Genomic DNA, 23,986 nt, shown 5'->3' with positions numbered 1-23,986 from the left:
AGAAGGCGGCAGGATCAGCGTTACAGAGTTGCAGTAGTCGTCTTTGCTACTATGTTGCAGGTTTGCAGGCTTCCAGCGCGGTCAGCGGTCGATTCCTTATCAGAAGGTGAAGAGGGAGATGCAGAGGAACTCGGCTGAGCTCATGCATTCGTTATCTAAAGTTTCCCCAGAGACAGAGACCCTAAATAGCCAGAAAAGAGGGTTTGGCTACCTAGGAGAGAGGAAAGGCTACTAACACCTGAAGGAGCCTATCACAAGGAGTCTCTGACGTCACCTGGTGGCACTGGCCACTCAGAGCAGTCCAGTGTGCCAGCAGCACCTCTGTTTCCAAGATGGCAGAGGTCTGGAGCACACTGGAGGAGCTCTGGACACCTCCCAGGGGAGGTGCAGGTCAGGGGAGTGGTCACTCCCCTTTCCTTTGTCCAGTTTCGCGCCAGAGCAGGGGCTAAGGGGTCCCTGAACCGGTGTAGACTGGCTTATGCAGAATTGGGCACATCTGTGCCCAACAAAGCATTTCCAGAGGCTGGGGGAGGCTACTCCTCCCCTGCCTTCACACCATTTTCCAAAAGGAGAGGGTGTCACACCCTCTCTCAGAGGAAGTTCTTTGTTCTGCCATCCTGGGCCAGGCCTGGCTGGACCCCAGGAGGGCAGCTGCCTGTCTGAGGGGTTGGCAGCAGCAGCAGCTGCAGTGAAACCCCAGGAAGGGCAGTCTGGCAGTACCAGGGTCTGTGCTACAGACCACTGGGATCATGGAATTGTACCAACAATGCCAGGATGGCATAGAGGGGGCAATTCCATGATCATAGACATGTTACATGGCCATATTCGGAGTTACCATGGTGAAGCTACATATAGGTAGTGACCTATATGTAGTGCACGCGTGTAATGGTGTCCCCGCACTCACAAAGTTCAGTGAATTGGCTCTGAACAATGTGGGGGCACCTTGGCTAGTGCCAGGGTGCCCTCACACTAAGTAACTTTGCACCTAACCTTTACCAGGTAAAGGTTAGACATATAGGTGACTTATAAGTTACTTAAGTGCAGTGTAAAATGGCTGTGAAATAACGTGGACGTTATTTCACTCAGGCTGCAGTGGCAGGCCTGTGTAAGAATTGTCAGAGCTCCCTATGGGTGGCAAAAGAAATGCTGCAGCCCATAGGGATCTCCTGGAACCCCAATACCCTGGGTACCTCAGTACCATATACTAGGGAATTATAAGGGTGTTCCAGTAAGCCAATGTAAATTGGTAAAATTGGTCACTAGCCTGTTAGTGACAATTTGAAAGTAATGAGAGAGCATAACCACTGAGGTTCTGGTTAGCAGAGCCTCAGTGAGACAGTTAGGCACCACACAGGGAACATATACATGCACACCTATGAGCACTGGGGCCCTGTGTGACAGGGTCCCAGTGACACATACATATAGGCCACAAACCTATGAGCACTGAGGTCCTGACCAGCAGGATCCCAGTGACACATAACAAACATACTGAAAACATAGTGTTTTCACTATGAGCACCGGGGCCTAGCCATCAGGATCCCAGTGAGACAGTGAAAACAGTGACAAACATCCTGACATACACTCACAAACAGGCCAAAAGTGGGGGTAACAAGGCTAGAAAGAGGCTACCTTCTCACACAACCCCCCCCCAAACGAAGGACAATAAGGCTAACCTTGGCCAGTTGAGACTTTATTGTCTAAGTGGTGATAAGTAGAGAGTAGCTCTGCAAAAGACTGGTTACTCCCTTTATCATCCACTATATGGTTACTTCCCTGTGGGGATGTAAACCACCCTGTTTGAAGTTTTTTAGCTAAGCAACAATGTGAAGATGTATTTTCAGAGTTTCTATCAGTAAGTTTTAGTTTAGAGCAGTGGGAATTGTCCACTGAACCTATGTGTAGTGATGGAAATGCCAGACAGGTATGCTGTCTCAGAAAAGCCATAGCTGGGCAAAAACTTTGTCCATCTGGCTGGAAGAGAGAACAGGGATGCTGTTTCTCTTGAGTTGGAGCAGGGCAGGGATGCTGTCCTATGAGCTCCACACTAGGGCAGGGATGCTGTCCTAAGTGTTGTGAGGTAGTGCAGGGTTTCTGCACTAAAGTTTCTCTGGGAGGGTTGGAGGGATGCTCCATGTTAACTAAAATGGTGCTTTTTTTGTCACCAATGTTAGTTATCCCACAGAGAGGTACTTCTACCTCAGGGAGTCCAGCTATGCCAGCTGATGATTCCCTTGGAACAGGTGCCACCCCAGGAGAGGTTTCTCCCACCACAGGAATGGTATCCTGAATGGTAGGGTGGTTAGGGGATACTGTGATACCCTTTTTACCTGTTGATGGAGAGGGATCCTGAGTTTTCAGGCCTTCTCTCCTTTGCTTTTTCATTTCACTTGAAATGAGAGGGAACAATTCCTCAGGGATGCCCAGCATGGCTGCATGGGCATAAAACTCTACATCAGCCCAACCTGAGGCCTCTAGGTCATTACCTAAGAGACAGTCTACAGGTAAGCTAGGTGATACCACCACCTGCTTAGGGCCAGTAACTCCACCCCAACTAAACTGAATTATAGCTAAGGGAAGAAACTTAGTGGAGTTATGGACATCAATAATCTTATACTGTTGTCCAATGATGTGTTGTTCAGGAGGCACTAGGTTTTCAGTCACCAAAGTGAAACTGGCACCTGTGTCCCTGTAGGCCAAGGCCTCAACACCATTTATTGAAACTGTCTGCCTGTACTTATCCATTGTAAGGGGACAAGCAGCCAGTGTGGCAAGGCCAATGCCACTAGGTGTGACAGAAACTGTCTTGGGACTGATTACATCAGTTTCCACTATGGACCCATAAGTGAACCCAACTACACCCTTTGCTTGACTGTTGCCAGCAGTCCCACCACTAGTACCACTACTGCTAGGGGCACTAGAGCTTGATGTATTAGTGGTGGTAGGCTCAGGGGGTTTACCTGGACAGGACTTATCCCCTGGCCTATGGCCTCTATTTTTACACACAAAGCACCAAGGCTTTTTAATGTGTGCAGGTTGGGAAGAAGAGGAAGAATTAGTTTTATCCCCACCCTCTGAAGAGTGTTTAAGATTTGAAGTGGGATCTTTGGTTTTACCCTTATCCCCATGCTTATCTTGAGATTTTTCACCATCTTTCTTCTTATTGCCATCTTTGTCACCCCCTGTATGAACTTTTCTGTTCACCGTTGTTCTGACCCATTTGTCTGCCTTCTTTCCCAATTCTTGGGGAGAGGTCAGATCAGAGTCTACCAGGTACTGGTGCAACAAATCAGACACACAATTATTAAGTATATGCTCTCTCAGGATTGTGTTATACAGGCTTTCATAATCAGTAACTTTACTGCCATGTAACCACCCCTCCAAGGCCTTCACTGAATGGTCAATGAAATCAACCCAGTCTTGTGAAGACTCCTTTTTGGTCTCTCTGAACTTTATCCTGTACTGTTCAGTGGTTAAGCCATAACCATCCAGGAGTGCATTCTTAAGAACTTGGAAATTATTGGTATCATTTTCTTTCACTGTAAGGAGCCTATCCCTACCTTTTCCACTAAATGATAGCCATAGGATAGCAGCCCACTGCTTTTGAGGGACATCCTGTACAGCACAGGCCCTCTCAAGTGCAGCAAACCACTTGTTAATGTCATCCCCCTCCTTATAAGGGGGAACTATCTTGTGCAGATTCCTGGAATCATGCTCTTTTGCAGGATGACTATGGGGAATACTGCTGCTGCCACCATGGGTATCTAAACCCAACTTCTGTCTTTCCCTATCTATTTCTAAAGACTGTCTATCCAAATCCAGCTGTTGCTTCTTGAGCTTCAGTCTGGTTTGTTCCACTCTCAATCTATTGAGCTCCCTTTCTAACAATCTGTCATCAGGGTGGGTGGGAGGGACATTTCTAGATACAGAGGTATGATGGGAGTGAACAGAAGGAGACCTGTCCCTTACAAGGGGCACCCTAACAGCTTGGCTACCAGCATAATGTGAGAGCACATCATCAGTATGATGTGATTCAACCTCTGTACCAACTATGCTAGACTGTCTAGTAATGGGCAGGCTGAGAAGTTTCTTTCCTGAACCTTTTCCTGGGGGAGTCCCTGGATCAGATTGAGAACCATTAGCTACTTTTTCTACAGATTGGGCACTTATGGCCTTATCCTGTACTCTAAGCATATTAATTAACAGTTCTAAGGAAGGATTCTTCCCTACACTCAAACCTCTCTCTATGCAGAGACTCCTTGCTCCTTTCCAGCTAAGGTGATCATATGCAAGTTTGGACAGTTCAACTTTTTGGCCTGTGCCAGACATTTTTAGAGAGAGTTAAAGTGATAGACAAAGAGAAAAAAGTTTTCAGAACTTTTTGAAAGTTTAGAAGTACTTTTCAGCACTTAGAAAAGAGTGAAAAGAGGAAATGCAAAACTTTTTGGCTATGTGTATATACACTGACCTTGTTTTGTATATTTTTCTCTTATGAAAAGTACAATGACAAGAGTGGTAAGTAGTCTCAAAGCACTTATCCCACCGCTGCACAACCAATGTAGGAGGCTGGACTGGCTTGTAGTGAGTACCAAGGGGTACTTGCACCTTGCACCAGGCCCAGTTATCCCTTATTAGTGTATAGGGTGTCTAGCAGCTTAGGCTGATAGATAATGGTAGCTTAGCAGAGCAGCTTAGGCTGAACTAGGAGACGTGTGAAGCTACTACAGTACCACTTAGTGTCATATGCACAATATCATAAGAAAACACAATACACAGTTATACTAAAAATAAAGGTACTTTATTTTTATGACAATATGCCAAAGTATCTCAGAGTGTACCCTCAGTGAGAGGATAGGAAATATACACAAGATATATATACACAATAGCAAAAATATGCAGTATAGTCTTAGAAAACAGTGCAAACAATGTATAGTTACAATAGGATGCAATGGGGAAACATAGGGATAGGGGCAACACAAACCATATACTCCAGAAGTGGAATGCGAACCACGAATGGACCCCAAACCTATGTGACCTTGTAGAGGGTCGCTGGGACTATTAGAAAATAGTGAGAGTTAGCAAAATAACCCTCCCCAAGACCCTGAAAAGTGAGTGCAAAGTGCACCAAAGTTCCCCTAAGGACAAAATAGTCGTGTTAGAGGGAGAATGCAAGGAAAACACAAATCAGCAATGCAACAACGATGGATTCCTGTCTGAGGGTACCTGTGGAACAAGGGGACCAAGTCCAAAAGTCACAAGCAGCTCGGAGATGGGCAGATGCCCAAGAAATGCCAGCGGTTGGTGCAAAGAAGCTCTTACTAGGCTGAAGAACTGTGAATACTGCAGGAACGACAAGGGCTAGAGACTTCCCCTTTGGAGGATGGATCCCCCACGCCTTGGAGAGTCGTGCAAAAGTGTTTTCCCGCCGGATGGACGCCAACAAGCCTTGCTACTCGCAAATCGTGCGTTTGGCGTTTTTGGACGCTGCTGGGGCCCAGGAGGGACCAGGAGGTCGCAAATTGGACCTGCAGAGAGAAGGGACGTCGAGCAAGACAAAGAGCCCTCACTGAAGCAGGTAGCACCCGGAGAAGTGCCAGAAACAGGCACTACGAGGATGCGTGAAACGGTGCTCGCCGAAGTTGCACAAAGGAGTCCCACGTCGCCGGAGACCAACTTAGAAAGTCGTGCAATGCAGGTTAGAGTGCCGTGGACCCAGGCTTGGCTGTGCACGAAGGATTTCCGCCGGAAGTGCACAGGGGCCGGAGTAGCTTGCAAAGTCGCGGTTCCCAGCAATGCAGCCCAGCGAGGTGAGGCAAGGACTTACCTCCACCAAACTTGGGCTGAAGAGTCACTGGACTGTGGGGGTCACTTGGACGGTGTCGCTGGATTCGAGGGACCTCGCTCGTCGTGCTGAGAGGAGACCCAAGGGACCGGAAATGCAGCTTTTTGGTGCCTGCGGTTGCAGGGGGAAGATTCCGTCGACCCACGGGAGATTTCTTCGGAGCTTCTGGTGCAGAGAGGAGGCAGACTACCCCCACAGCATGCACAAGCAGGAAAACAGTCGAGAAGGCGGCAGGATCAGCGTTACAGAGTTGCAGTAGTCGTCTTTGCTACTATGTTGCAGGTTTGCAGGCTTCCAGCGCGGTCAGCGGTCGATTCCTTATCAGAAGGTGAAGAGGGAGATGCAGAGGAACTCGGCTGAGCTCATGCATTCGTTATCTAAAGTTTCCCCAGAGACAGAGACCCTAAATAGCCAGAAAAGAGGGTTTGGCTACCTAGGAGAGAGGAAAGGCTACTAACACCTGAAGGAGCCTATCACAAGGAGTCTCTGACGTCACCTGGTGGCACTGGCCACTCAGAGCAGTCCAGTGTGCCAGCAGCACCTCTGTTTCCAAGATGGCAGAGGTCTGGAGCACACTGGAGGAGCTCTGGACACCTCCCAGGGGAGGTGCAGGTCAGGGGAGTGGTCACTCCCCTTTCCTTTGTCCAGTTTCGCGCCAGAGCAGGGGCTAAGGGGTCCCTGAACCGGTGTAGACTGGCTTATGCAGAATTGGGCACATCTGTGCCCAACAAAGCATTTCCAGAGGCTGGGGGAGGCTACTCCTCCCCTGCCTTCACACCATTTTCCAAAAGGAGAGGGTGTCACACCCTCTCTCAGAGGAAGTTCTTTGTTCTGCCATCCTGGGCCAGGCCTGGCTGGACCCCAGGAGGGCAGCTGCCTGTCTGAGGGGTTGGCAGCAGCAGCAGCTGCAGTGAAACCCCAGGAAGGGCAGTCTGGCAGTACCATGGTCTGTGCTACAGACCACTGGGATCATGGAATTGTACCAACAATGCCAGGATGGCATAGAGGGGGCAATTCCATGATCATAGACATGTTACATGGCCATATTCGGAGTTACCATGGTGAAGCTACATATAGGTAGTGACCTATATGTAGTGCACGCGTGTAATGGTGTCCCCGCACTCACAAAGTTCAGTGAATTGGCTCTGAACAATGTGGGGGCACCTTGGCTAGTGCCAGGGTGCCCTCACACTAAGTAACTTTGCACCTAACCTTTACCAGGTAAAGGTTAGACATATAGGTGACTTATAAGTTACTTAAGTGCAGTGTAAAATGGCTGTGAAATAACGTGGACGTTATTTCACTCAGGCTGCAGTGGCAGGCCTGTGTAAGAATTGTCAGAGCTCCCTATGGGTGGCAAAAGAAATGCTGCAGCCCATAGGGATCTCCTGGAACCCCAATACCCTGGGTACCTCAGTACCATATACTAGGGAATTATAAGGGTGTTCCAGTAAGCCAATGTAAATTGGTAAAATTGGTCACTAGCCTGTTAGTGACAATTTGAAAGTAATGAGAGAGCATAACCACTGAGGTTCTGGTTAGCAGAGCCTCAGTGAGACAGTTAGGCACCACACAGGGAACATATACATGCACACCTATGAGCACTGGGGCCCTGTGTGACAGGGTCCCAGTGACACATACATATAGGCCACAAACCTATGAGCACTGAGGTCCTGACCAGCAGGATCCCAGTGACACATAACAAACATACTGAAAACATAGTGTTTTCACTATGAGCACCGGGGCCTAGCCATCAGGATCCCAGTGAGACAGTGAAAACAGTGACAAACATCCTGACATACACTCACAAACAGGCCAAAAGTGGGGGTAACAAGGCTAGAAAGAGGCTACCTTCTCACAGTGAGTACTGCTGATTAAAGGCATATCTCCAGTCCTTCCAATTCTAAATGATACACTTAGGGGGTCATTCTGACCCCGGCGGGCGGCGGGAGCCGCCCGCCTGGAGGGAACCGCCGAATGACCGCATCGCGGTCAAAAGACCGCGGCGGCCATTCTGGCTTTCCCGCTGGGCCGGCGGGCGACCGCCATGAGGCCGCCCGCCGGCCCAGCGGGAAAGCCCCCTCAACAATGAAGCCGGCTCCGAATGGAGCCGGCGGAGTTGTAGGGGTGCGACGGGTGCAGTGGCACCCGTCGCGATTTTCAGTGTCTGCAAAGCAGACACTGAAAATCTTTATGGGGCCCTGTTAGGGGGCCCCTGCACTGCCCATGCCAGTGGCATGGGCAGTGCAGGGGCCCCACGACACCCGTTCCCGCCATCCTGTTCCTGGCGGTAAAAACCACCTGGAACAGGATGGCGGGAAGGGGGTCGGAATCCCCATGGCGGCGCTGCAAGCCATGGAGGATTCCCTGGGCCAGGGGTAAACCGGCGGGAAACCGCTGGTTGCCCTTTTCTGACCGCGGCTTTACCGCCACGGTCAGAATGGCCCAGGAAGCACCGCCAGCCTGTTGGCGGTGCTTCCGCGGTCCCCGGCCCGAATGACCCCCTTAGTCTTGATAGCTCAACTTCACTAGCACTGGAGTGACAAGTGTTCAAATGGAGTACATTGTCTAGACAGCTGGATTAAACATTGTACTGTGTTGTGTCAGGACAACAGATATAAACAACAGTACTCACACAGGATACTGACACATTAGTACTAACTGCCTCAGAATTGTCTGAGAAGGTCTCCCAACATATTATCTAGTATAAATGCTTTTGTTTTCATTCCCTTTCTTCTGATCTAGTCACATTGTGCACTTCATTGTTTTCTTTAGTCAATAAAGGGAAATTAAGCAGTTAGGCTAACATAATTTAACAACTGTAGATGCACCAATCAATTTGTGCTTAAAGCCTACTAATTCACACCAGTTGACCATGTTAGGCCTTTTCTTCAGGTCCTAGGGCCGTCAAAGGCTATTCGGGTGTATTGTTGATGGGCAGACTTATCCTATGTGGGCAAGGTTGCTTATCACTAATGTCCCTGGGTCACAATATTCTAGAATCCCAGATAGCCAAGAACTCCCTTTTGGCACTTGACTCGAATTAATAACAAAAACAATGTCTCAAACACATTACTTTGTAGAAGTTCACTCATCTAACAAGGCTTCTCTCTGAATAGTGCTAGCTTGCCCTCTCCGAGTTGATGAATTGTATTTCTCCCGTCACTCTCAGGGCTTTACAACTGAGGTCAAATAAAGAAGAGAGAGCATGCAATCTTAGCTTTGATATACGCATACACATATATGTTGGTATTTAGAGAGCACAAACGTAGCTCAAGAAAATTGGAGCACAGAATGTGGGAATGGTCCTTTGGAAGATTCAGTTATTGGGCAAAGTTCAAAGGTATACTGTCAAGTCAGTGTTCGTGTTTCTTGAAGTAGTGTGCCTTAAGCTTTTTTCCAAATTTTAAGAGAGTTGGTCTTGATCTGATATTAATAGGAATGCCTTTCCAGATTCTACTACGAGCATGAACACGGAAAGCTTGCTTTGTTTTTTATGAGTGCGTTGTTTTGTCTCCAGTCTGACAATATTAATGCTCCTGGTCTGGTGAATGATTTGCCTGGTAGGTAAGCTGGGGTCTTGTTGTTAATGGATTTATAAGTGACGCAGCTTGTTTGAAGACAATCTGGGTTGTAAGGAGAAGCCAGTATACTTTCTTTTTTAACATGGGGATGATGTGATTGAATGTTTTTGAGCCATGAGGAGTCCTGCAGTGCATGAGGATACCTTTCAGAGGCACTCCGGTGTTATTGACATCACCTCTGAACAGGGAGTTGCTTTTGTCCAGATGGGAGAGGATTAAAACTTGTGCAGTTGTTCTGACATCTTGGTGTAATAAAAGCCGCTTCAACGTCTTCAAGAGGGAGCGATGGAACCAAACTGCCTAGGTCTTTGTCCAAGATGAATCCCAGAGAATTTGCCTGGTCTGTCAACTGGAGTGTGAAGCCTGGTAGGTTAAAGTTCGAGAGCCAACAGGGGGGATTCACCCTCTGTGCAATTTAGCTTCACGAAATTAACTGAGATCACAGATTGGATGTGTACGAGGCAGGAGGGTGGGGATTTATGTTTAGGTAGAGTTCAGTAGAATCTGCCTATTGATGGTTCATGATGCTGCTGTCTGCAAGAACGGATCTAATAGGGACTACGTAGAGGTTAAAGTTGTTGAGAGATGGGATGGAGCCCTGGGATATTCTGCACGAGACAGGAATTGTCTTTGTGCTTCTGGAACCTATTTGCATGAGCTGTTGCCCGTTGCTGAGGTAGGGTGTGAACTATTACAAGATAGTGCCTGAACATCCCAAGCATATTTTTAGAATGTTCATCAGAGCTGGATGGTGGACTCTGAGTAAGGCTGCAGAGGGGCTGACCAGGCGGCAAGGGTTATGCCAGTCACTGAGGCAGACGTCAACTATGTGAAGCATGACTGCCTCTTTGCTGCATCGTGGTCTGAAGCCTGATTGATAGTCCTGTACAAGATTATTCTTGCTGATGTGCTCTTGTAGCTAGTTAGTGACTACAGCCTTGATTATTTTGTCTATGAATAGAAGGTGAGAAACAGGGCAGAAGTTGGTGAGGTTGAGTTGACCCAGGGATGGTTTTTTAAGCAGGGGAATGGTCTGGCCAGTCTTTAGGGTGTCTGGTAATTGTCCTTGGCTTAGACAGGCACTGACATCATGGAGAAGGGTTGTAATTTGAAGATGGAAGAAGGAAGGGTTGTGTCTTCATAGGAAGTTGCCTTGAGTGAGTTCAGGATATTGGAGCGATCCATGTATGAGATTTGGTTGAAGCTAATGCACTTTGTGGTGAGGAGATGGTATATGGCTGGAGTGAGAGGTGCTTAGAAGTGATAATTATTTTTGATCTGATTTTGTCTATTTTCTTGATGAGGAAGATGTTTATAGCGTCACATTTGTGTACTAAAGCAAGAACTATGGGTTTGAGAGGGGACTGGTACATTGTTTGACTGCCTAGAAAAAGGCTTCACCTCTGATGGTTGCCTTATTTATGGTGGTCTCAAAGTACGAGGCTTTAGCAGTGATCTCGAGAAAGCTGCAATTAGCAGAGTGGTTACATAGTGTGAGGCCATTCAGCATCTTTGATGTTCTCTATTTCTTTTCCTGTTTTTGAATGGTATGCATATTTTTATCTTCTGCTCAGCCTTAGTGTCTCTTCTCTAAGAGATTGTCCATTCCTTTGTAAGGCTTCTGTTTCCAATGTTATGACTTTCAGTTCACTGTCAAAGATATTGGTTACATCTTTGAAATTATCTTTCATATTTTTCTTCTTGTTGTATATATTTTCAATAATAAATAACTACTTTAGCTGTCTAAACTATAAACAATACACATATCTATTCCAACAAATTGCAAAGGCCAGATCAATTGACTTTGCCAGTGCTTGACTGCCCTCCTGACCTCACAACCAGCGAGACCCTCTAGAAAGCTGAGAACGTCTCAGCTTCCAGGTCATAGCACCTTGACGTTTTTCTTTGGCTTTGACAATATAATAAATATCCTGTAGAATCGTCAGCACTGGCTCCCCTATGTGCAGGACAGTGGCACACATCCTCTTGAAGCCTACTGGTTCATTTCAAGATTCTTATCATCCAGCAGTCACTAGGAAAACGTGCTTTTGTTATTACAAGAGGAGCAAATTGCACTTTGCTGTTTACACATCCCTTTTTATTGAAGTTTGTTTTGTCTTTCATAAGGGCCGCCTTATTTAATCTAATTGTGTATGAATTATTTGGATTTTCAGTTTTATAAATAGATAAGCACAGCGTTAATACTGAGAACACACTTGTGGGAAATTAGTTCCCCGTTTATTATAGTTCTTGGAGTTATTCGGACTGAATCACAGCTGGGATCCTCCGATTTGAGAACGAGTGCTAAATCTGCCAGTGGAATTTCCTTCACCATAGGGAGAGGGTACAGGAGGAAGCTCTGGCAGTCGATATACCTCCGGATTTATACCTCCTCCATGATGAGGATAATGATTAATCTATTTGATTATTAAAATAATCATAAAGGAGCAATACAGCCAAAAGAAAATACACGTTACAAATAAAGATAAATAACCACCATCATAGAACGCACACAAAGCACTAAGTACTACATAGGAAGATAAAATTGATCATATACAAATTATTAGTGGCAATAAAAAGGCTAAAAGGCCATGGCATGCATAGCAATTAAGGCAAAGCAAATACATAGAAAAGACATAGCTGTAAGAGAAGAGGACCTCATACAACATTGCACATGGGTGATATCAATAAATATAAAAGAATAAAAATGTTCACAGCAACAATTTTATTCAAAAAAAGTTAAGACCTAAAATATATTAAAAATGTGTTGATTTGTGCCAAGATAGGGCACTTTTCAAAAAGTCCACCGAAAGAAAAACAGACAGCCGGCTCCAATAACATTTGGATAAGTTTTTAAGGATTGGCAGCAAATACCTGCGCCATAAGGGGACATAATACAGGCAGAAAAGGGCAAAATGGTGCTAGGGCTGAACTGGCCTGGTATGAAGCAAAGGTAATCAAGAGACCTAATCAAGGCCTGTCGAAACACAGTTAAGAGAGATCTTTCCCATTGGTTTCTAACCAATGAGATGTAGGGTTCAGCTCCAGGGCAGATCTTAATAAACACAATCTCTCAAGGTTGGCTTCCCCAAGACCCCTCTCTCTCTTGTTTCCACCCCAGGCTTTCAGAATAACTATTTAACATGTACATGGTACATCCTCCATAAATTATAGATGATTTAACATTACCAACTAACTCGACTATATAGGAAACTGGCTCCTTATCTGGTATATCCAAATGAGATATACTGTGCAGAGAGTTCAGGAGTTTCCTTACCAGTGGACAGGGGCTTGCTCTAGTAATCCCAAGGTGCTGTTTTAGGGGATAGTGTGGTCGAACAGCCATAGGCTTATCAGAGGAGTGTTAGACATCAGCAAATACACACACAGTCAATAAATGAGTGTAGGATAATACCCTCTTTCTTGGTATGGTTACCAGCATTTTCTGTCTGTTGTCAGTCAAATGTGTTCACTGGGATCCTGCTAACCAGGACCCCAGTGATTATGTTCTCTCCCTTCTAACTTGGTAACTTACTTACTTTCACCCCACATTAGGCATACTACTGCCCCCATTTAAGTCGCTAGTATATGGTACCAAGGGCTTTGGAGTACCAGGGGATCCCCATAAGCTGCTGCATGTATTATGCCACCCATGTGGAGCCCATGCAAAGTGTTCTGCAGGCCTGCCATTGCAGCCTGCGTAAAAGGGTGCATGCACCGTTTTTCCACTACCGGTCACTGCACCATGTCACTGTAAGTCACCCCTATGGCAGGCATTCCTAGCCCAGAGGGCAGGGTGCAAGTAACTGTGTGTGAGGGCACCCCTGCATTAGCAGAGGTTCCCCCACAAACTCCAGTTCCATTTTCATGGACTTTGTGAGTGCGGGGACACCATTTTATGCGTGTACTGGACATTGGTCACTACCTATGTCCGGCTACATAATGGTAACTCCGAACCCAGGCATGTTTGATATCAAACATGTCGTAATCATACCCCAATACTGTTGCCAGTATTGGAAGTATGATTCCATGCACCCTGGGGGCTCCTTAGAGAACCCCCAGCATTTCTCCTACCAGCCATCTGGGGTTTTCTGGGGAGCCCAAGCTGCTGCCACCCCTGAGACAGGTTTCTGCCCTCTTGCTGCTTGAACAGCTCAAGCCTAGGAAGGCAGACCAAAGGATTTCCTTCAGCAGAGGGGGTAACCCCTCTCCCTTTGGAAATAGGTGTTACATGGCTTGGAAAGGGTATACACCCCAATGCTTTAAAGGGCACATTTGGTGCCCTCCGTGCATAACCAGTCTACACTGGTTCAGGGACTTCTAGTCCCTGCTCTGGCACAAAACTGGACAGAGGAAAGGTGAGTGACCGCTCCCCTGTCCATCACCACCCCCGGGGTTGGTGCCCAGAGCTCCTCCAGAGGGTCCCTGGGTTCTGCCATGGTTTATAGGGGGCCGGAGTTTTCGCAGTTCTCATGGGGTGCCTGCAAGATGCAGGGAAACAGCTCAGCTGCTTCAAAAGAGTTCCTTGGTCTCTCTTGAAGGCAGGCAGTCCTCCCAGACTTCTGGAGGCACAAAATATTGCAGGACAAGATGACTTTAGTGCAAATCGGCAGGAACAGCTGACAGGCCAGCATGGCTGGGCCCAAGTCAGGTGCTTCTTCCTCAGTGTGAGAAAGTAGCCTCTTTCTATCATGGTTACCCCCATTTTTGGCCTGTTTATCAGTGTGTTTTTACTGTCTCACTGGGATCCTGCTACCGGGACCCCAGTGCTCCTAGTTTGAGACCTATGTGTGTCAGTATGCTTGACTGTCACTGGAATTCTGCTAACCAGAACTCCAGTGCTTATGCTCTCTCGGTTTACCAAATTTGTCATTATAGTTTAGTGACTCTATATTACAATTTTGATTGGCACCCTTGACCCCCCTCATAAGTCCCTAAAATATTGTACCTAGGCACCCAGGGCATTGGGGGTTCCAGGAGATCCTTATGGGCTGCAGCATTTCGTTTGCCACCCATAAGGAGCTCATACAAACACTCCTTCAGGACTGCCACTGCAGCCTGAGTGAAATAGTGCACACAATATTTCACAGCACAAGGTAACTTATAAGTCATCTATATGTCTAACCTTCAGTTACTGAAGGCTAGGTGGAAAGTTACTGTGTGTGAGGGCACCCTTGCACAAGCAAAGGTGCCCCCACGTTGTCCAGGCCCAAATTCCCAGACTTTGTGAGTACGGGGACACCATTATAAGCGTGCACAACATATAGGTCAATACATATATGTAGCTTCACAATGGTAAGTCCGAATATGGCCATGTGAGGTGTCTGAGATGATGGAATTGTCCCCCCGTTCCAAATATGGTATGGGGGGCAATCCCATGCACCCTGGGGGCTCTATCATGGACGACCCCCCCCCCCGTACTGCCAAACCAGCTCTCCGAGGTTTCCACTGCAGCCCCAGCTGCTGCTACCTCACAGACAGGTTTCTGCCTTCCTGGGGACCAAGCAGCTCAATCCCAGGAAGGCAGAACAGTGCATTTCCTTTGGGAGGAGGGTGTTACACCCTCTCCCTTGGGAAATCAGTGTTACAGGCTTGGGAGGGGTAGCCTCCCAGAGTCTCTGGAAATGCTCTGAAGGGCACAGATTGTGCTCTGCTTGCATAAGCCAGTCTACACCGTTCAGGGACCCACAGTCCATGCTCTGGCGCGCACCTGGACAAAGGAAAGGGCAGTGACCACTCCCCTACCTATCACCACCCCAGAGGTGGTGCCCTGAGCTCCTCCAGTGTGTCCCTGGTGTTAGCCATCTTGGATTTCAAGGTGTGGGGACACTCTGGAGACCTCTGAGTGGCCAGTGCCAGCAGGTGATGTCAGAGACCCCTCATGAAAGGTGCATACCTGGTTAGGTATCCAACCCCCCTCTCAGGGCTATTTAGGGTCTCTCCTCTGGGTGTTTCCTCAGATTCAGCTTGCAAGACTCCTCCAGGAATCCTGTGCATCCTTTGCTTCAGCTTCTGACCGTTTGATCAACCGCAGACATCTCCATGTACCGCTGTAACTGCAACAAAGTATCCAGTACAACTCCTGTTAACTGCAACTTCGGCTCCAGCCAGCATTAGCAACAGTTTATAAGGTGTGCACGCTCTGAGGATTGCCCATCTTCACCCTGCACCAGAAGGAATCTCCCGTGGAGTGACAGAGTCACTTCCCTGCTTCTGCAGGCACCCTTCTGTGACAACGACGACTGGTACTTTGGGACTCCTCTCCTGAGGATGACCGTGCTTCCTGGAACAAAGGTGGTGGACCGACGTGACCCAAACTGTCCAGAGGTCCAGCTTTCCAAATTTGGCGAAAGTAAGAGCTTGCCTCCCCGTGCTGCGACAGTAGCCCTGTGCACGCGTCTTCTCCAGCTCCTTGTGCTTCTGTGCACTTCTTCCAAGAATCCTTCGTGCACAGTGTAGCCCAGGTCCCCAGCACTCCATCCTGCGATGCACAACTTACTGAGTTGTTCTCCGGCGGCGTGGGACCCTTCCTGTGTAGCGCTGGACGACCACACTTTGCATCTTCTTTGTCCCTGTGTTCTGCGACTCCAGTGGGTGCTGCCTGGTCTTGAGGGCTCTCTGAAGTGCTGAAAGCCCCCTCTGTCTCCTCAGTCTGAGTTGAGACCCCCAGGTCCCTCCTGGGTCCAGGCAGGTACTTTTTTACGCAAACCGCGTACTTGCTTGAGCCAAGGCTTGTTGGTGGAATCCAGCGACACAAACAGCCTGCATCCAACAACTCGACGTGGGACATCACCTACACCAAGCAGGAACCCGCAGCCATCTTCTTTGGTGCTCTTCTGTACTTTTTTCTTACCCAAGAATCCACTTTTGCACCATCTTCTAGGTTGGCAGGAGCTCCTGTCCTTCCTGGTCTCTTTTTTGACTTTTGGACTTGGTCTCCACTCTCCACAGGTCTTCAGGTCCTGGAATCCATTGTTTGTTGCTTGCAGTCTTGCTTGGTTCTTGCAAAATCTCTTGTCACGACTTGTTTTGTGTCATGAGGAAACTTGCTGTACATTACTCCTGCTTTCCTGGGATCTGGGTTGGGGTACTTAACTTACCTTTGGTGTTTTCTTACACTCCCAGCGCCCTTCTACACACTACACTTGCCTAGAGGGGAATTTGTGATTCACTTTCCACTATTTTAGTATATGGTTTGTGTTGCTCCTAGGCCCATTGCAATCTATTGTGTTTTTCACTGTTTGCACTATTCTATGACTGTTTACCTACCTGATTTTGGCTACTAGTGTATATATTGTGTATAATACTTACCTCCAGAAGGAGTATTGCCTCTAAGATACTTTTGGCCTTGGGTCTTCTTTGTAATAGTAATAGGCCTGCTAGGCTTCAAAATGTGTAAGGCACTACGCCCTCTAGGGGCTACATATATAATTATACTGCATTATATATATTGACAATCTGTTTTCATATTGTTAGGCCCTCTAGGGGCTGACTATATGGTATGGCTGCATGATCATGTTTCTTTCAAATGCTATTTTTATTATGGCGTCCTCTAGGGGCTGTTCTGAACATTACAGCTGAGAAATTACAATATTTGCTGCACTTGGGGAAACTCTTCCCATGGTGCTTTGCCCATAACTCAGCCTGTGGTGGTCCTAGAACAATAGGGCCACCATCAAAATGTTATGCACAATACATTCTTTATGGCTATGTCATCTCTGGGTCCAAACACTAGGTTGGGGGGGGGACCCCATAACACTATCCTCTCCCACCATGCATTGCTTTTTTTGAGCTCAGTTGTGGCTGGAACTTTTGTTTTACAGCTGGGAGTAGAATGTACTTTAAGGGCCTTTGTTGTAATAGTATTGCAGTAAGCCTGCTAGGCCTCAGAATGTTCAAGGCACTATGCCCTCTAGGGGCCACATATATAGTTACACTGCATTACTTTCTGCTGTTATGGTTTCATGTTGTTGTGCCCCTCTAGGATCTGACTATAAGGTTACATGATTGTGTTTCTTACAAGTGCTATTTTTTTAAGGTGTCCTCTAGGGGCCGTTCTGAGCATTAGAGTCAAGATACTACAATATTCGCTGCACTCGGAAACGCACCCCATAATGCTTTGAGGGGTATTCCTTTTACAAAACATTTTTGCCCATAACTCACTGCACAAAGTGCTCTTTCTGTCTAGGTCATCTCTCAGTCTACACACTAGACTGGGGGCGACCCGGAAAAAAAATGAATTAATAATGGCAATATATTTTATTTTTTTCTGAAGACAGGGGAAGAAGGTAAATGGAGTGCTTTTGTTATATGCTAAGCCACTAGAATTTCGGGACCAAGAGGACCAAATTATGCGGCAGGGTTGACCAATTTATATGACAAGAAAAGTCCAGTTATGCATTTACAACGCCAGTCGCTCCAACTCAAGCAAATGTGAGACCTATTGCATTGCAAATGCTTGTTCCTCTTTTAATTGGACACTAAGGGGGTTATTACAACTTTGGAGGAGGTGTTAATCGGTCCCAAAAGTGACAGTAAAGTGACGGATATACCACCAGCCGTATTACGAGGTCCATAGGATATAATGGACTCGTAATACGGCTGGTGGTATATCCGTCACTTTACTGTCACTTTTGGGACGGATTAACACCGCCTCCAAAGTTGTAATAACCCCCTAAGTCTCTGCCGCCCTTTTTATGAGGATGTTGTAGAGGCATAAGTCATCTGGTGGAGATAGCCTTCTAGTGTAGATGTCCACACCTTCTTCTGGGGAATCAGTGTCAAAATCATGTCACAATACTGTCTCAAAGCCTGTTGCCTCTTCTGCCTCCTCGAGTTCGTAGAACTCTTTCTGCTCTTCTTCATGAGGTTCTGGAGTTGCTGGAGCCTCCGAGACGCACTTGGTCATCCTTAGTCGCGGTCAAAGGCTTGGCTGGGATCTGAAATTCCTTCAAGGAGTCGTTGAACTCCTTCCTTTGCAGGACTGCAGCCATTTAAGCCTCTTTCTTTCAACCTCAATAGCTTTCTGTACAGCATAGAGTATCAGTGAAGGTCTCTTTTTTGGCATCAACTGGTCTACCGTTTATGGAGCCTTGGTCTTCTCCGTCGAAGGTTTTAACAATATCTTTCTTCTATTGGTAGCCTTCAGTTGTGATCTGTGTGGCTCCTTGGGTTTCGGCTGACCTATGGTCGAGGAGTGTTTAGATGCGGAGGCAGCCTTGTGGGACTTATTGTCTGAGAGTTTTGGGTCAGATCCTTCGGTGTTTTTGTTACGTTTGGCTTCTTCCTTTGGGCATCCTTCTCTAACTTTTTTGCCAACTGTTTTTTTTTTTTTTTTAAGATGTCGGCCACAAAGATCTCAATGTCTGACTCCGCTCCATGATTTGTTTCTGCTTTTTTGACATTCTCCTCGTTGTCACTGGACAGGCGAAGGTCCTTTTGCCAAACCTGTGTCTTCTGAGTGTTGGCCATGGTGGTGCAATGTTCCAGCTTCTGCCTTCAACTTAGCTTTAGTGTTTTGGGTACAAAACAAGCACAGGCCTTGCAGTCCTTGTCTCGTTGGTCTTTCAGGAGACTAAGTTTGCAGACCTCGTAGGGGTCTCCCTGGGCAAACTTGTGGTGGCAACGGGGCAGAAATGAAAGGGGGTGTTTTCCATGAACCCTATCTGCCTTCATTCTCCGCCCATGTGGCTGGCAACAAGTGGGCCCCTGTTGGGTGTAAGAGAGAAGGATTACCTTCTCTCTCATCGTTGTCCCTTTCGCGGTCTTTGGCAATTATTCAAAAACTTTCAATTTCTCGGGAAAACATTTGGAGCTTCTTCAATGCTTTCAGACCCAATGGTGGAAAAAAGAATCTGAAGATGGAGACTACACACAGGAAGTTCTGGGATGCCATCTGACATCACACAGGGGATGGACATACCACCAAATGGTGGTAGAGGACGTCCACAACCAAAAAGAAAGAGAAAGATGACAATTCCAAACCCAACTATTAGATGGGGGAATAATGCACAGCATGGGAATCCAGAAAAGGATTCATGTTGCAAAACATAATTTATGGAAGGTGTAGCACGTCACATCAAGTTATAAATACTATGAATACAATTATTAATATTCCTTTTTTGGTTCCAGCCTTGAGAAAGCTCATTTGGCCCAGCTCAGTTGTCAAAGGGCAAAAACATATGTCTGCTGTTTACCACCAGTTATCAATGGAGAAACATTAATTACATCGGATTTGATACCTCTGTAAAATACAGGATAAAAGAAACCAGAAAGTGTGTGCCATTCTTGTAGATATGTGTACCCTAAAAAGTGTGAGTTGCAGCAGAACAGATCATATACAGCATAAGGGTAATAGGTCAAGACACTTAGATGCCAGTTGCCTTATTGTTGCAAAACCATGTTCACATTTCTGGGTATTAAAGCCATTCCCCAATAAGGCTACTGAATGACACCACTTGATTCACCAGTACCTCTTGTGCTCCCCTGAGCCCTTCAATGCCTCTGCTTATTCTCACCAGTGTCCTGTTGGCGGCACAAAGTAGATGCAGCAGTGGATCCTTGAATCAGGAATTCGCCGTTTGCGATTGATGACTATCTCCTCACGCAGGTACTTTTCATACTGCTCCTGGATGAACTCCATAATTGGCTCCCAGCTACGACAGAGGTCAAATCGGTGAAAAGAGGAGCGAGAGAAAAACACAGATAGAAGAAAGAGTGATGTATGTGGAAGAAAAAGAGGGTAAGGAGAGTTATGGAAAGGTTAAGAAAGAAATAGGAAGAAGTGAGGAAGAAAGGGAATAACACAAATGAGTGTTAGACACTGAGTAAATAAGAGAGATAAATGAAATAAGAAAGAGGGGGCAAAAGAGAAGAGAGGTGTACCCAAGGTGGAAAAAGAAAGAGTGGAAAAAAAGAGAAGCAAAGTCAACAGTGAGGAGAAGGAGAAAAAGGAAGAAATGAGGGTGGAAGAGAAGCAAGGGGGTGGGAGAAAGGAAGAAGCACATGAGACTCAAAATGGGTAAAAACAATAAAAGAGTAGAAGAGATGGAGGAAACAGGAAGACCAAAAGATGAAATTATCATTAAAAGGATTGCATTGTAGGAGGACTGAGATGCAGCGCGAACTGTGCATGATGGGAAAGCCTTATGGCCACAATTTGCTTTCAAACTATTTCAGGGTTGTTAACTGAAGTGTGCCTCTCTAGTGACACTTCCATCTCTTGTTATGGTGTACTTAAACAGAAAAGTTAGTCACCTCAAGTAACCTTTAGTATACTGGATGTGCACTAACTACGTCTCAAATGAACTGTGTGCAATAGTTTGACTCAGCAGTCAAATACTGTTAGAATTCAGAGACCCACAGTGCATCTCTCTTTAAGATCTAAGTAGAATATGCGAATCTCTCTGACTACTATGGAAACTAGGGAAGCTGAATGGGCGTTCAAGATAGTTAGTATCTATTATGAAACCCACATAATGCAATCATTTCTCAGTCCGTTTTGTGTTACCTTGGTATTTTCAAAAAGAATGTCCTTTGGCCAGCCAGTTGTCAGCATAGGGACCCATATACACGTCTACTCTTACTTCTGAGATGAGAGCAACAACATACAAACATTAAGTTGTTACTATGGGGGTGTTTTGGCAGATTTCATGCAAATGAGTTGAGCCACGAACTGTTAGAGCTTTGGATCTGCCTTGAATTATAGTTGTTTCCTGGGTGATTAGAATATACAAGACTACATCATTCAGATTCATAGATGTTTTTAAATGCTCTTTGCTGTTTTTTTAAAATCTATTCATGCGTCATATGCTTCAACAAACTATCAAGCATTTGTTTGGACCTCTAGCATACTCAAAGCATTTTTGGAAACATTACGATTGATTAACTGTGGTAACGTTTCTAGCCTGTTTGTTTGCTTCTTATATGTTGTTTACATTTGTTGGATTAAGGGTAATGCTTTGTGCTCTTTGTCTTTATTGAATCATAGTTATCCGTAAGTAGCCTTTTATGACATGAGGTCTGACATCTTCAAAGGTGGTGATGTGTGAACTATTTCTACTTCAATACAACTTTTTCATGGTACTTTCAAGGTACCTTAAGTGTATACAATATACTAGTTGTCCTTTTTTTCGCAACCTTATTTTAAGTGTTTTTACAGGATGCACGATACATTGTTCAATGTGCATTTAGATCTTAGTCCATACAATTATAATAATATCAAATGAATATCATAAAATATCATAAAATGTTAAGATAAGGTATTAGCACATGAATGCAGTGGAAGGTAATAGGCAAACACTGACCTCAAACATATCGTGAGTGTGACACAAGATATTATCAGTTATGGAGTGCCAGCAGTATTACTGCATAAATCATGAAAAACAGATGTATAGAAACAAAAGTAATTGATTATGGGTGCCTGACTTAAGTAAGGTGACGGATTCGACCTTTAGAACCCTGACCTATGCAAGACCATAGACACACCTCCCTGTCACCCTGCATTTGTAATGGAAACTATAAAAGGAACTGGGTCGTCTCAAACTTAGCCATCCTATCAGGTACCAAAGCTAACACCTTTTCCATAGCATAAACATGTGAGAGCTTGGACAACCACATGTTCATGGGAGGGGAATTTGGTTACTTCCACATGAGCTACTGTTAAATGGGTTGAGGGGCTGCAAGCAAAAAAAAAAAAAAGAGTGTGAGAAGTTTACTGGTATAGGTGGTTAAGGGGTATTCCTTCTCTCCTCCTGTGCCTCTCATCAACAGTACCAAACAGTTCCTAGGGAAGTTGATGGCAGTTATCAGGCTAATTTGTTCAAGTAGCTCTGACCAAAACATCTGGGCCCGATGACCGGGCCACCATGTATGAGCCAACGTGCTCTATTTCCTGCAACCTTTCCACACAACTGTTGAGAGCCGAACATTGCATGGTTTTTTTGGGGGTTAGGGATAGATAACTTTGCAGCACAAGTCCATATATGTGCCCAGGAGCCCAGAAAAGTTTTCAAGCAGCAAAACTACCTCTACACGTAAGTAACCATTTTGTTTTGCAGTGTGAATCCTTTCTAGATTCATATGCTGTGCATTGATTTTGTAGCAGTTTTCTTTATTGTGGTGGCTGGGTTAAAGACGAGGTAGAACTTGAAAACAAATGCTTCAATACATTTTTGCCCCACTTGAGCTTCTCTATTAATTTGACCATCAAAGCAATAGTGCTTTGTGAACATGTGTACTAACGACCATGTGGCCGCCACAAAGATATCATTTAATGGTGTGTTAGCCAAAAAGGCAATTCGATCCTTTCTTTCTTGTGGAGTGCGCTCTTGGTTTGCCTTCAATGGAAATGCCAGCCTTCTTATGACTTTTTTCAATAGTCTGTGTAATTCATCTTGCAATGGTACCATTTGTAACAGGTTCTCCTACATTGTTGCTGACAAAGAAGGCAAAGAATTGTTTTTGTTTTCTGTCTTTTCTCTATTGTTCTGCATGCATCCAATGTATGTAGAGCTTTCTCTGCCTTAGTTTTTGGGTTTTGAAAAAAGACAGGTATTTGAATAGATTGATTTATGTGAAATGACCTTGGGTAAGAATTGTGGGTTAGTTCTTCGCACAACTCCATCCTTACGCACCTGAATATATGGAATATATAGTTCTTGTATAGTGGGTACTGGTAGCTTACTTACTCGCCTTAGTAAAGTCATTGCTATTAGAGAGGCTGTTTTAAAATTCAAGAGTTTGAAATTTGCAGGTGAATTGGTACAAATGATCCTTCACTAGCTTTGTGAGTAATACATTTAGGTTCCATGTGGGGGTTGGAGCACTTCTGGGTGGTGCTATTCTTTTTTTACTCCTTCTAAAAATCTTTTAATGACTGGAAATGTGAACAGACTTCTTCCAATGTAGCCTCTTGTGTACGCTACTATTGCTGCTAGATGTACTTTAAGTGAAGAGTATGTTATCCTTCTTCCAGTAAGTGTATGAGATTTGTAATCACTGTAACTTCCTCTGTCCGGTCTTGAAGTAAATTATATATTTTACACCAACATGGCTTTATTCCATTTTGCTGTGTAACATTTTCTTGTAGTGGTTTGCCTTGATTCTTTGAGGACTGCTATCATCTTTTCTGGAAGTCAAAAATGACCAAATTCTATGTCTTCAGGAGCCATGCCACTAAACTCAAAGTCTTTGGCTGTAATACCTTTCCCTTTTGCATGGACAGCAAATCCTGCGAGACTGATGGCTTTGTCATTTCTTGCACTATCTCCATGAGTTCTGAGTATCAAGTCTGTCTCGCCCACTGTAGGGTTATTAAAATTTAGAGTCATATGTGATTGTTTGCACTTGTTTATCACTCTTGAGATAAGTAGAATCGGTGGAAAGGTGAAAGCAAATTTCTTTGACCAACTTATCGAAAGTGCATTCCCCATGGACTGGGGATATGAATGTCTGGACGCGAAGTACTGGCATTTGACGTTTTGTGGAGTTGCAAAAAAGTCTAGTTTTTAATTCCTCAACTCCCATTCACATCAAATGGATGCTTGTCTGCTCAGTTTGTCTG

General features: G+C 45.5%; 1 protein-coding gene across 7 annotated transcripts in view; it reads right to left on the bottom strand.

Annotated features, from left to right (window-relative positions):
* Nucleotides 1-23,986, bottom strand: part of LOC138261581 (septin-9-like) — a 533,955-nt gene that overhangs the window by 185,650 nt on the left and 324,319 nt on the right. For all 7 annotated transcript variants that reach the window (XM_069210671.1, XM_069210668.1, XM_069210669.1 and 4 more), the window contains one exon: nt 19,941-20,078. In XM_069210671.1, coding sequence (XP_069066772.1) covers nt 19,941-20,078 — 138 coding nt within the window. The remainder of the gene's footprint in view (nt 1-19,940; nt 20,079-23,986) is intronic.

The sequence above is a fragment of the Pleurodeles waltl genome, chromosome 10, assembly GCF_031143425.1.
Source record: "Pleurodeles waltl isolate 20211129_DDA chromosome 10, aPleWal1.hap1.20221129, whole genome shotgun sequence".
NCBI lineage: Eukaryota > Metazoa > Chordata > Amphibia > Caudata > Salamandridae > Pleurodeles > Pleurodeles waltl.
The sequence above is the reverse complement of the archived record's forward strand: the minus strand, read 5'-3'. Positions and strand labels throughout refer to the sequence as shown.